At 33.5% G+C, this 14,935-nt stretch overlaps 1 protein-coding gene across 3 annotated transcripts; it reads right to left on the bottom strand.

Moving 5' to 3' along the window:
• Nucleotides 1-519: 519 nt before the first annotated feature.
• Nucleotides 520-10,309, bottom strand: LOC128555821 (putative inhibitor of apoptosis). 3 transcript variants are annotated; one of them, XM_053539485.1, is made up of 2 exons: nt 10,176-10,309; nt 520-3,650 (listed from the first exon to the last, which is right to left on the bottom strand). In XM_053539485.1, the coding sequence occupies exon 2, from the start codon at nt 3,640-3,642 to the stop codon at nt 2,692-2,694; it is 951 nt and encodes a 316-aa protein (XP_053395460.1). In that variant the 5' UTR covers nt 3,643-3,650; nt 10,176-10,309; the 3' UTR covers nt 520-2,691. The 3 variants fall into 3 exon arrangements, with proteins under 3 accessions (XP_053395460.1, XP_053395458.1, XP_053395459.1); XM_053539483.1 differs by having other exon boundaries at nt 10,125-10,263; XM_053539484.1 differs by lacking the exon at nt 10,176-10,309 and adding an exon at nt 9,816-9,937.
• Between the last annotated feature and the right edge of the window lie 4,626 nt (nt 10,310-14,935).

The following is a 14,935-nucleotide window of genomic DNA, read 5'->3' as shown; positions in this document are numbered from 1 at the left end:
TGTATAGCACATTTGGTCGTGTTTATCATAAAAAGGGTGCTACATATTTGTATAGCATAGTATGATAAAATAACATAGTTTAATATATCAGGTCGTTTCAATGTTTTTGTACGAACAAAGTTCCATCAATATCATTGTTTATTAAGAACAGACAATTGTGTTTGTGTGGTTGAAATTTTGTTATTTTGTATAAACCATTTCTAAAATGTCATAGCAAGTTGAGTTTTGTTAGACATAAGGAGTCAAAATAGGCAATTATAACAATACCATGTAGTTCAGAACAAGACCTTAAATACAGACCTAACTTATTAAGTATTAAAGACATTTTGAGATGTTTATTTGGTGTTATTTCAATAAATATCCGTTGGTTAGATTTTGAAATATATTACTTGACATGTTTAAGCTTGTATTTCTATAAGTTTAGTGTATACTGCAGATATACATAGAGGCAACAAAGTTACTTGATATATGTTTTGTGTATATTGCAAAGATACATAGAGAAAACAAAGTTACTTGATATAAGTTTCAAATTTATTCGGCATACAAGCAAGAATAAGTACAGATTTTGTGTAATTGCTTGAGTAAATCATTCAAGTGGGTATTCAGCACGCACAGATCATAAGTACGGTATCTATTCAGTATAAAGTCAAATAATCATACTAATCAGGAATATCAGTAATGAAGTAAAACATTTAGGTTATTGATGTTTCAAAAACCCTTATTCTACAGTATAGTACACAAATATTCTAATACAGTACATAGTACACAAGTATGTTATTATGTTCTAGTAAACGGGATTGTGGATAACTAGTAGTGTGGGTTTTTCTTTCTCTTTCTCTATGTGACTGTGCTATTTTGAAATTTTAGGCGTCTTACATGTCATATTGTATTTACAAATAAACAACGGAGAACACTTTGATAAGCTAATAAAATACTACTAAAAAGTCAAATAGCATATAAATATCAAGAACTTCATTATAAAAAAATCACATTTTGTACATAGAAATAATTTATTTATGTTTAAGATTTACAGTTTTTCCTACTTCGGAATACCCTTTATTAGAAAAATGCAAAGGCATCGCTACATTTTGAAAATACTACGTAACAATTTATTATGTTGCATGACATTTTTAATGAGCTTATGCTACATAGTGAATCAATCGTGAAAGGTACATTATGTATCCTATGAGTGTAAAACTATTACGTTTTGGTGTTTGTTTATAAAGAATGGTCGTTGAAACAATAGGTAGTCATATCTCTTTGTTTATAAAGACTGATCACTGAAATAATAAGTAGTCACATATCTCTCTGCATTATTAACTTTGAAGCTCTGTTTATATTTACACTATTAAAAAGACAATTTTGATAATGTAAATTAATATCATTAGCAAAATACTGCGGACACTAGAGACATTAATCAGTTAATTTATAGGATCCATGCTATTAACTAAACGGGTTAAGATCCCAATTATGATCACTGCCTCCGCTGTAGTGTAGTGTTCTATATTCCAAGGATATATGTCTGTCTCAGTCTAATAGCAAAAACTTATTAAAATACAACTTTTGAAAGTCAACCTGTGTGGTGGGCACAAGAGGCTAAATAACGAAAAACAAACAAATATGAGAAACTTTGTACATACATTTCTTGAACTTGGTAGGTCCCTACTTTTGAAAAAAAAATACATTACAGGTCGTTTACAATAGGGGCGCATCAGGCGCGCGCACGTCTGTCTAAAATTCTGTCAAGTGTACGCTATGTCACGTGCTTTTTCTATGCAATATAAAGCTGTAGGCATAAACAAATTCAGCTCATTTCGCTCGCACATCATTTATAAAGTACATGTATTATCAACACAAAGGGATGCGATATTCATATGCATATTGGGAATTGTCTGCGTCTAATAATTATCAAGACACAACAAATAGTTTTCTCTCTGCCCTCGCTCGTCATCAATCATTATAACTAAATATTACAGCAGCGGTAATATTCCTATGAATCTGAAAGCTTATAAAGACAGCCCGCTCAAATCGCCATTCAGAATTACATTATAACCACCTCAGATAATATTCCAGGCAACAAAGAGCAAAACCATCTGCTCACGTAACATAATTATTGTTCAGGATGATGGATATGCCTATGCAAAAGAAAGCTAAAAGCTTGAACTTTCAGCTCCTTTCATCGCATGTCTTCATTAAGTATTATTTACACCGCAGGACGTGAACAGTCGTTTAAAGTTACCTTATATACCATGCATCATCGGGTTAAAAGGTCAGCAGAAAACTAAAATTAAAAAATAGTTTATATGCGAGTTAAGAATGAGTTTACGAAATTCAAGTTAAAGTATAAATGAAATTATTGTTCATATACATTTATTGTTGTTTAACAGTCCTTTGTGTGAACAAGTGCTTCAACTCTGATAAATAAAAATAATTTATCTTTTACTCAAAATTTTGTAAATATCACGTTTTGTAAATATCTAGTACAAATATTTGAGGAAGGCTCCCATTCAAAAATGTTAATACTGCCTTGAGTTTAAAATAAAGTAAATATATAAGCACATAACATTTTTAATTAGAAAAAGTGCTCAAACTATGACTAATATGTGGACTGCAAATGAAGGACAGTCAAAGATATTGAAAGTTTCTGTTGTCGACAAGCATCAGTCAGTTACATGTATTAAGTATATTTTTTCAAACGGCCATCAGAGCTCGGACGGTGCCTTTAATTTGGGTTCTACAGACTGCGCATTTAGTTAGTGCTGAAATACATTGGGAGCAACAAACCATGTGGCCGCATGGTAATGTAATAATACATGCAATTGCATCATAACATATTTTACACGTTACTGGTTCCTTTAATTTTCTGTTGGTTTCTTTCATATCTTCTTCTTCTTCAGAAATATCTTCGTCTGTTTCTATATCGTCTTGCTCTTCGTCTTCGGAAAGCTGTGATGTCGCGTTTGCATTTTCGTTTGTTTCCTCAAATTCTTGTATAACTTTTATAAGATCGACAGCTGAGAATTGTTTCTGTGCGTCTTGCTTGATCAATGTTTTTATTGCTCTTTTTAAGATATCTTCATCTGTACAATATTCTCTTGCAGCAATAACAGCACCTTCGTTTCTATTTATAGCTAGCTGTACAGTATCCACTACTTCATCTGAATCGTCCACGTCAACATCAGAGTCTTGGTCTTTTTCTCCTAGAATTTTTCTGATATACCCTTTACCTTTACACTGCATCACGTGACCACAATCAGGGCTGGCTAGAACATGTTCCCAGGGACAAGCTCCTTCTAGCCAGTCTTTTAGTCCTATACTGCAATAAAAACATCTAACAGAATCGTCCACTCCTGTATACCCAAATCCAGCTTCAGCTAACTGCCTTACCTCTTGTGTTTTATCCTGTGGCCAATTTTCGAATGAAGCAATTCGGGACTGAAGAGTACCATACTGTTTGTGTTTTGGTCTGTCAATCAGTATTCCCAAGGTATCGCATTTTGATGGATTGTCTCTGTTTCTTGGTGATTTATTATGTGACGTGTTAACAGATGTATGGTTATTTCCTGGATTTCTTCTTCTGTCTTTGCGAAAATAATCTTGAATATCTTCTGAAATTTGTGATCTCGATAGAACACCAGCCATCTAATACCCTGAAAGATAAAACTTGCTATGAAATCTGAAAAACAGGGGAAAATCATTATTTGTACATTATTCTTTCATTTTCAAGATGAGATGTTATGCTCAATGGTTTGGCCGGTGAGTGTAACGTTACTTCAAATTTATCGCTGAAATACACTGCAAACTGGTTATCAATTTGTTTTTTATTCATTATCCTTAACCATTAAGCAATACTATTTAAACAAATAATATATAGACCGGGATTAATGTGTTAATACATTTTAAAAGAATCAATATAATCGATGTAAAACTTGGTTTTGGGACACCAAGAGTTGAATGACAATGCTAACGAGACACGAACTAGCGAGAAATCTGAAGATTAATTAATTAAACGAATTAATTGTAACATTGGTACAGCTATTTGGCAGAAAAGTTGAATCCATTGGTTTCCTACAACCAAATTAACCGTGATTTAGAAAGAAGTAAAAATGATAATGTCTATTTCTACCAGCGGTGGTTTCTGTTTTATATGGTATTACATGAAGAAGTTCTCGCCAACACTAATTTTATTTTCAATGAATCACACAGGAATTTCACCAGGAAGATAATTAAATCTAAATATTTGTTTTAAAGTTATCATTCATTCTAACAAGGAATTATATAATGTTTTCAGGAAAACCTCCATCTTTGATGAACATGATCTCGGTCTCTACACACAGTATTCAAATTACGTGAACTTCTACTTTTAGTAAATGACATGAATTGGTATCTCAACAATCAAAACTTATGGGATGTTTTGTCTTTAATATGTAAACTAGTGCAGCTTAATTGTAGTTTTGTTTGAAACATGGACAAAACAAAATACTATAACTTGTTATTTACAACGGATCTATGGACAAATATATCTGTGTTAAACAAAAACTTGACTTGATAATTATGCAAAGAAACATAGAAAATACTAAGTATCCTGGAGACAAAACGAAAAACACGCATAACCGTGTGTAACGCCTGGAATAACATAAGAATATCACATTTTTCGCTTTTCTCAGTTTCATTTTATTGTTAGTGAAGACGATGTAGACTGTTAAAGTAGTATCTTTTTACACAATCAATGACAATAAAAGATCTTAACATTGCAACTTGGAACTCTACTGGCATCATGTCCAGTGCAAGTTATCTATGTAACTTTTTAAATACTTATAGTGTAGACATTTGCGGCATTTCCGAACACTGGTTATACAGAAGTAATCTCCACTTCCTTGACTCTTTTCATACTGACTATACTAGTATTGCAATATCAGACCCAGATCTTGAACTATGCACTAATCGTAAAGTAGGCAAGGGAGGTAATGCTATTCTTTGGAGAAAAACACAGAACTCGATTATCTACCCACTTGGTATTCCTAGTGACAATATTATAGGTATACAATTAATGATCAGTCCAGGTTGTTATGTATTCATATTTCAAATATATATGCCTTGTAAAAACCATTCTTTGCTTAAGTATAGAACTTACCTCGAAGAAATGGAGAGTATTATATGTATGTACATTGACAAAGGTCACATTATATGTATGGGTGACTACAATGCTGAACTTGAATCAGAACATGAAATATTTTCACTAATTGACTCAAGAAGTAAACTTATAATGGACTTTATGTCAAATTATGATGTTGGCTATAAATACGAAAGCTGTTTGCTCGGGAGCAAAATTTACAAATGTACCATACAACTGTGATAGAGAAACTTTATACTGTCTGAAAGTTTTTCTAAAAATATTGTAAATTGCAAAATCTTAGAGGATAATGCATTGAACGTGTCAACGCATCGGCCGGTAATATGCTCCTTTATAATGCCATCTGCTTACTCGCCCCAAACTAATAATAGCCCCAAAACAGAGATTATCAACTGGAAAAATGTTACGCAAAACCAGCTTAATGCTTATACATGCTTTCTTGAAAACAGCGAATTTTTACTGCAGTTAGCAAGTTCAGACATAATACGCACGCGTGAGATTGACCAATTGTACGACAAAATTGTGTCTGTTATTATATTAACACTGTCTCACAGGCATGTATCCCGCGAGTAGGTTATAAGCCGTACATTAAACCGTACTGGAACCGGAACTTATCAGAGCTCCACAATGATATGAAAACTAAACGAGCTAAATGGATGAAAGAAAATCAGCCTAGAGGGAATACAGCATCTAGTTATAAATCTTATAAAGATTCCAAAAGCAAGTTTATGTCTGCTCATAGAATCTGTGTTATGAAATATATGCAAGAGCAAGAACATGAAATAGATGTAGGTGCAGAAATTGACAGTTGTGAGTTTTGGAAATTAATTTATAAACGCAGGAATAAACCCAAACGCAACCGTTCGCTTGAGATGGTTTTCAAAGATGTCCGTTATACAGATCCGCAAGCAATTAACTCATGCTATAGAGACTATTTTGCAGATCTTTATTCCCCTACGGAAAGCGAAGATTTTAACGAGACGTACAGACAGACAATTACCAGCGAAATCTCCTCTTTACGCCAAAACTTAAATAATAAATACGGTAACCGTTATATAATAGAAAGAGACACTGTATTAAAGGCTTTTAATTCGTGCAAGAAAGGGAAAGCCTGCGGCAACGACAAAATATACTATGAAAATGTTATCCATGGCGGAGAACTTCTGTTAAGTGTTATAGTGAAACTATATAACTGCATGCTTAAATCTTCGCATACACCTATGGAAATGAAAAAGGGGTATTATCATCACATTATTTAAAGGTGGGAACAAGAAGAAGACGGACCCAAATAACTACAGGGCAATCACATTGTGTTCTATACTTCACAAACTATATGAAAAAGTTCTTCTCTTGCTCCTAAATAGTGACGATAAACTTCACCTTAATTCTTCACAAGGGGGTTTCCAGCGTAACGTAAGCTGTGCGATGACGTCACTAATGCTGCGTGAGAATATTAGTTTTGCTGCAGAGAACCACTCTACACTATATGATTGTTTTCTGGACGCTAAACAGGCATTTGAACGCTGTTGGATTGATCTTCTCATGTTAAAATTGTATAAAATGGATATTAACATAACACTCTACAAGTCTATATTATCGTTGTATGAAAATAGTTACAGCAGTGTACGATCAAACGGATACCAATCTGACTGGTTCCCAGTCTCACAAGGCACTAAGGCCAGTGTTTAAGTCCACACATGTACTTGATTTTCATAAATGAATTAATGAACAAAATTGATTCTAGCGGTTTCAGTTTTAAAACGAACACATTAAATTGTGGTTGTCCTACTTCAGCAGACGACATGGTGATCCTGTCATATGCCACAAATGGATTAGATAAACTTCTCGAATTATGTTTTCAAAATTCGTTAAATGAACGTTTTCTTTACAACCCACTTAAATGTAAAGTGGTTGTATTTAATGAAACTACATCAAGAAATCGCAATTGGAAACTTGGAAATAACGTTATAGAAGAAACAGAAAGCTATATCCACCTTGGAATAAACTGTGAAAAGAACTTGTCATTAGACCATAATGTACATGAATGCTGCAATAAGTTGCGAAAATCATTCTTTAGTCTTGTGGATTGTGGAGTTAATAGCAATGGCTTAAACCCGATTACGTCAAAGAAAATATATGAATCAGTTGTCTTACCCAAAGCTCTCTACGGCAGTGAGGTATGGAATACTTTGACAGAATCACATATCACAATGTTGGAAAGAGCCCACGCGCAGTGCGTCAAATTCATACAAGGACTACCGAAATATACTCGCACTGATATAGCTTTGAGCTGTCTTGGTATTTTACCTATAACAATTCTTATAGACAAACGCAAACTTTTACTTTTCGGTCAGTAATGCTTACTTGATTCTAAGCATAACATTAAAAAAGTATTTAGCCACAGACTAATATCGTACATGAATAACCTAAGAAAAAGTAAAGGGTTCATGCCTGACATATATAGAGTCTTAGGGAAATATGGCTTATGTAATGTGTTGTCTAATTATGTACATGATGGCTCTTTTCCTAATAATAATAGATGGAAAACGACTGTTAAAAAGGCAGTTAAAATGTACAATGAATTCGAATTGAAATCAAGAATATGTAGTGATAATGTACTATACAGTTTTTTAACAATTTACTACGAGTATATTCCTTGTAATCTATGGAAATTCTGTCAAATTTACAGAAACTTTCACTATGAATGTGTCAGCGCAATGAAATTAATGTGCAATTTTTTTTTCACAAAGATTTATGACGGAGTGCACACAGTGTCGTATTGTAACGAACAATAGTTCTCTACACTCAGTTATGTTCTGTCCAATCAATGACACCCGTAGGTCATTCTTTGGTCAAAATTATCCAATGACTTAGGCATTGAAACGTTTGACCAGTTTTGTAGTGCAGCCCCCGAGCAAAAAATATTAGAAATGTTTAAGGGCTTTACAGCCTTTGACTTGACTGATACAAGAGTGAAATCATGTCTTAATTACATGCACAAAATTTCGCAGTGTTAATCAAACACTATCATCAAATGGCTTGTGGCCTCTATTCTATTATGTCTGGATATAATTACAACTAGTGGGTAATAGGTTTTATTAATGATATGTACAATATTGTAAATAGACTACTATTATTGGATTTCGAACATGGGACCGTGACGTATACGTTCTCCTCTGTTTTTACCGTAGTAGTTCCATACGTTAAAGGGCAGTCACGGCAGCTCAATGACTGAAATCGAATTATAGCTATAAATTTAAGTTATTAACCATGTTTAAATGTTGATTTCATTGTACAGTATGATTTACAATTTTTCATTTAACACATCTCTTCTGCTTATATTTGTTAACTAAATGCTTATATTTCGTTTCGATAAGCTTTTAAAACTTAACAAATGCGCAGATTTTACGAAACGTGTGATGCAATTATTATTCCTCACATATGTATACCTGTTTCTGTTACTACTATATGTAGATATAATATACATATGTGTTTGCATCTCATTTATAATTGGAATTGTTTAATATGCAATTGTGATTTGTACATTGAAGTTATATTGTACCTATTGTTTTGTAATTATGCTTTGTAAATTGAAATGTTATATTATAATATGTACTCTTCAATCTTTGGAGGCAATAAAGATATCTATCTATCTATCTATCTATCTATCTATCTATCTATCTTATGGGTTGTTTTTGCGTTTGTCTTTAATATGTAAACTAGTGCAGCTTAATTGTAGTTTTGTTTGAAACATGGACAAAACAAAATACTATAACTTGTTATTTACAACGGATCTATGGACAAATATATATGTGTTAAACAAAAGCTTGACTTGATAATTATGCAAAGAAACATAGAAAATACTAAGTATCCTGGTGACAAAACGAAAAACACGCATAACCGTGTGCAACGCCTGGAATAACATAAGAATATCACATTTTTCGCTTTTCTCAGTTTCATTTTAGTGTTTATGTTCTAGAGATGTTTATATTTAAAGGGTAACAATACATTTATATCGCATATCACATTAATAAAGTACAAAAAAGCTTTTTGATTAAAGCAGCTTATGAGAAATATTTTAGGTAATCCGTTTAATACTGAATGAATAGAATCATTTGACATCATGGTAACATCCACGAAGTCTACCGTTCCCTGTATTATATAAAGAAGCGAGTTTATTACGTTCACAATACTTTTAACATTCTTAATTTATAACGTCCTTAACGTATAATATCCTTAACTTTTAACAGTCTTTGCTTATATTTTTACCGCTAGTATCATGTCTGTTAAATGCGGAAGAAGGAAAACCAGGTTGTTTTATTTAAGTATTTATCTATTGTCTTATTAAGTGTTCATTTATCGTGTTTATAAGTGTCTAATTTTACCTCAGAGGGAAGGAAGTGTTCTTTTTGTTTTACATACATAATTGCGCGGACAAAGCATTCAGCTGCCATGATCAGGACTGTGGGTTCGAATCCTACGTCTGACCATATCCCCCCCCCCCACCCCCGCCCCACCACGCCACTCTCAAAAACAATATATATGCAAACTTGCCACTTATTCTATCAAACGTATCGTGATATTTATGGCTCATTTTTTAAAAGTTATTTTATTTACCGGTGCGGTGTTAAAAATGGAATAAAAGTGTTTTAAAAGTATCCTAAATAAAAAGACAAATTACCTGACACCAATCTGACTAAAGTACATTTCCTATTACGCTACACTTAGACGATCAAGTACTTTAGTCAGATTGACCTGTCACCAGCGTTCCAGAAAAGAAATACTACATTACATATGCTGAAAACAATTTCAAAACAAATCAAATGCATCAAACGTATTACGTAGTAACACTCCTTTAATGACATTATGAAACATGTTTTCTTTTCTTTTTTGTTTTTGTTTTGTGATAGTTACCTTGCTACCATTAATGAGTATACATTGTACCATATTTAGCCTAAGGGAAAAATAAATTGTGATAAAATATACTTACAATATTTCACAAACAGGAGAATGAATATGAAATATAATTTAAGACACGTACTTTAAAATATCCTCCTTCCTGTTTTTTTTTCTTACAATATATGGAATCCCACTTTATAATAAAAAATAGTACATCTAAATTTAAACTCATACGTGCGTGTGAATTTAACTATTCATTAAAGATAAACTTCTGTTGATAATCACTTTTTCAGTTTATCAACTGTAAACCTCCATTGACCAAACGTTTTCAAAATTAGAATCCTTTCTGTATTTCCATTGTCAATTACTAGGATTTATTTTAAAACGGCAGCCGAGTCTTATTTCATTTGTTTTTTCAAAACACAATAGAAAGATTGCTAATGATATTGGATATTGATATCAGTACAAGGCAGCCGTCGAAAGGGTGAATCAAATTTAAGCTGTCCTACCTTTTCTGTTACTATTATTGGTATCTTATGTACACAACTATCAAGTATTAATAAACTTTGATAATGTGGCAGTTGACCTCAATACGAATGACACTGTTTATTTTCCAATATACTGCTGTTTGCAGATCAAATTGCCCCTTCAACTTTTTTGAAATCGATAGAATTGCACGGTTACATCATAAAGACGGTGAAGCTGAAGCTATTTTTGGAGTAATCCTGACAGGTTAACCCCGACTCACCCATTCACTGAATGTGTCCTTGACGTAACACAAAGCGCGCGCTCTGACTCTATCTTTGTAATCGCCGTTCTTGCATATGTTGTAAAGTACAATAAGGGGATAATGGATATGTTGTTTTAAAAGTAGAATATAGAATATTTCAACTACGTTCAATGGAAACAGCGTTTTTGTTTGTTATGACAAATATTATCGACGAAATTTCCAACCACGCAAGGTATACATGGTTTAACGTATCATTGATAGAAAAAGTGGAACCTTCAATCTACGCAACACTTGTAGATCTAAGTGTCATTTCCATAAAAACTGATTAACTTGTTATTCAAACTTCTGCAGAGTCTTCCGTAGCTGTAACTCCATTATAGATCCAGTTTTTTATCTATTTAGTTTGGGTGGGGTTTACGTATATGTGAATTTATCTACTATTTATTTGAAGTCGTTTAAACACTATTTCAGTTATTTACAAACTGGCAGTTGATAAGCCTTGTCTTCGTTTATGGAAAGAACCAGTTATAGACTCGCATAAGTCAAAATAGTTCGAAGTTTAGTTTGTTTTATATTTGTGACGGTCAATCTAAAAGGACCAGAATAACTGAGGATAAATCACAGTACACCGTCGTGTAAAGTTAATGGTTTTATCGCTTGCACATATGTGTAACGCTAATCGTGTTAAGTACATACATAGGTTTTAATCTCCAGAAATTAAGAATTTTGGGGAATTATGATAATTTTTACATATATTAATGAGGAATTGAATCCCCCTTTTGATACATGTAAGTTTAATTTGAATTTATCTCATATTCGCAACAAAATCAGCATTTAAACCCAAATCGGCAGCCATGACAATTTCTTTCCAGTGGAGAAAATAACTCGTAACTGTTTCCTAGAATCGCGTCAGATAAGTAAGACTCACATATTCAGTAAGAAATTACCAACTTTTTTCAACTAAAGAGGCATGGTCGGTTCCGGGAATCGAACTTATGCCCTTTAATCAATGATGAGCGAATCCAACAACTCGACCACGGGTCAGTCGCGTTTTATAATTATTGTGAAAGCTAAACACGAGATACATCATTTAAAAGAAAAGTCTGCAGCAAAAGGTACTGAAGTTTAGGCAAAAAAATGCCTGTAATGTATAAGAGGGTGTCTTTTTTCACATCCTAAATGTAGTGTGCATTGTGGCAAGATTAATTTAAATCCCGTTCCAACAGTATTTAAATCAGCATTTTATCTTGTAAAATTCTCGGTCATGCAGCCAATGTAAACAATTTCATTCAATTTACTCGTATCGGAAAAACTACTTGAAGGGCGGAGTTACCTGTATAGACGAGGTCCAAAAATAGCTTCAGCATCGCTGCTTTTGTGACATTTTGATCTGCAAACAGTAGTATCGGTTGAAGGTTGATGTTGAATTCATACGTAGATGTTGAACTAATTGTTTCTGTACGCAGATGTGTAACTCACTGCCATTGTACGCAGATGTTGAACTCATTGTCGTTGTACGCAGATGTAGAACTCAATGCCATTGTACGCAGATGTAGAACACAATGTCATTGTACGCAGATGTTGAACTTACTGTTGCTGTATGCAGATGTTTAACTTATTGTCGCTATACTTAGATTATGAACTCAATGTCGCTGTACGTAGATTTTGAACTTAATGTCGCTGTACGTAGATTTTGAACTCAATGTCGCTATACTTAGATTATGAACTCAATGTCGCTGTACGTAGATTTTGAACTCAATGTCGCTATACTTAGATTATGAACTCAATGTCGCTGTACGTAGATTTTGAACTTAATGTCGCTGTACGTAGATTTTGAACTCAATGTCGCTGTACGTAGATTTTGAACTCAATGTCGCTGTACGTAGATTTTGAACTCAGTGTCGCTGTACGTAGATTTTGAACTTACTGTCGCTGTACGTAGATTTTGAACTTACTACCACTGAACGTAGATATTGAACTCAATGTCGCTGTACGTAGATTTTGAACTTACTACCACTGAACGTAGATATTGAACTTCCTGCCTGCCGCTGAACGAAGATGTTGAACTTATTGTCGCTGTATGTAGACTTTGAGCTTACTGTCGTTGTACGTAGATGTTGAACTTATTGCCGCTAAAGTTACTGTGAACTTACTTTCGCTGCAGGTAAGTGTTAAATTTATTGTTGTAGTACGTAGGGTTTAAACTGTAGATGTTGAAGTATTGTCGTTGTGCGTAGATGTAGAACGTACTGTCACTGTACGTAGAGTTTGAACATTTTGTCGCTGTACGTAAATGTTGATTGTTTTCGCGCTGTATTCAGATGTTGAACTTAAAGTCACTGCACGTAGATGTAGAACTTTCTGTCGCTGTACGTAGATGAAAGAGGAAGTAACGCATATGGACAAGAGTAATTGTCACAAGATTGGAAATCTACAACCAGGCCAAGACGTCTGTCCGGAGAATGGAATACCGTTCCCATGCTATACTGACTAAGATACATGCATGTTACCCTAACTGGAGTAAACAAATGTTCTTCTACTCTGCTTCATATTCATTAACAATATGAAATTATTTCCAGGAATGGAATAAAATTTCCGTATTAATAGCATCTTTTACTGGATACACACAGTAACAACAACAGCATCAATGTCTGCCTTTCTCTTATATTTTTGCTTTTTTTTATTTTGCGAGATACATTTGGATCTACACTACATTAAAATAGTTGCAAGGTTTTAAATCAGCTCATCTGACATTTACGTTGAGAATTCGATAGCACAACAACGGTATGCGAGTAGCTGCTATCCAAACAAACAAAGGTTGTCTGGACACTTTATAACTCTCGTCTTTTAGTAATATATTGCCATAGAAAGCGCATTGAAATGATGCATAAACTAAGCGAATAATATCATAGCCAACACTTTACATTTAAGCAGGATCAAAGTTCGATGGCACATACATACATTTATACTTGAAAATTCATTTGGAGATTATTTTTAAATTGTATACTTTCATAGTTTTTTAAACAAAGGAAGGGACAGCATAATTATTTTGTTCTGAACAGGCCAAACCTAAAGGTTTTAAATCCCTAGTTTTACGAGCACAGAACATAAGAGCGTTCAGTAAAACTCAAATACATCGAACTCAGATAAAGTGTAAACTAGGAATACAGAACAGTTTTTCTATCCCTCGATTGTTTGTCGACTTTATTTCATATATAAGCCTTCGGGTACTGCGAACTCAGTCATAGCAAAAAATAGGTAATACAATATACGGTTTATTTGCTAAAACAAAGTGGCAATTTTACGGTCAGGTGGTCTAATGGTAAATCACTTGACTGTTGATCCAGAGGTAAAGCGTCCGAGTATTTGTCTAGGCGCTCGAAGTTCTTAAGCGCCTCTTATCCAACTAAGAGGACAGTACTGTGTCTTCGTTGGAAAGATGGCTTCGGGTGTATCAGCACTGTACAGTGGGCACGTTAAAACATGACCTTCTGATCACAAGAAGCTAGGCTAAGTTAGTCGGACATGACTGTATCTAAGGTTTTTGTCTCTGTATGTTTGTGTTCTCAAGGCTTTCTGTTGCTCTGTCTCTGTTGTCAGATCATAAATAGAGGGCGAATGGTGTCCTTAATAGGTTAATAGGCTGCCGTTGTATGTGTCTATGTATAGCACATTTGGTCGTGTTTATCATAAAAAGGGTGCTATAAATTTGTATAGCATAATATGCTAAAATAACATAATGTAATATATCAGGTCGTTTCAAAGTTATTGTACGAACAAAGTTCCATAAATATCATTGTTTATTAAGAACAGACATTTGTGTTTGTGTGGTTGAAATTTTGTTATTTTGTATAAACCATTTCTAAAATGTCATAACAAGTTGAGTTTTGTTAGACACAAGGAGTCAGAATAGGCAATTATAACAATACTATGTAGTTCAGAACAAGACCTTAAATACAGACCTAACTTATTAAGTATTAAAGACATTTTGAGATGTTTATTTGGTGTTATTTCAATAAATATCCGTTGGTTAGATTTTGAAATATATAACTTGACATGTTTAAGCTTGTATTTCTATAAGTTTAGTGTATACTGCAGATATACATAGAGGAAACAAAGTTACTTGATATAAGTTTTGTGTATATTGCAAAGATACATAAAGAAAACAAAGT

Source organism: Mercenaria mercenaria, chromosome 3 (assembly GCF_021730395.1).
Source record: "Mercenaria mercenaria strain notata chromosome 3, MADL_Memer_1, whole genome shotgun sequence".
Taxonomy (NCBI): Eukaryota; Metazoa; Mollusca; class Bivalvia; order Venerida; family Veneridae; genus Mercenaria; species Mercenaria mercenaria.
This window is presented reverse-complemented; position numbering and strand designations above follow the sequence as displayed.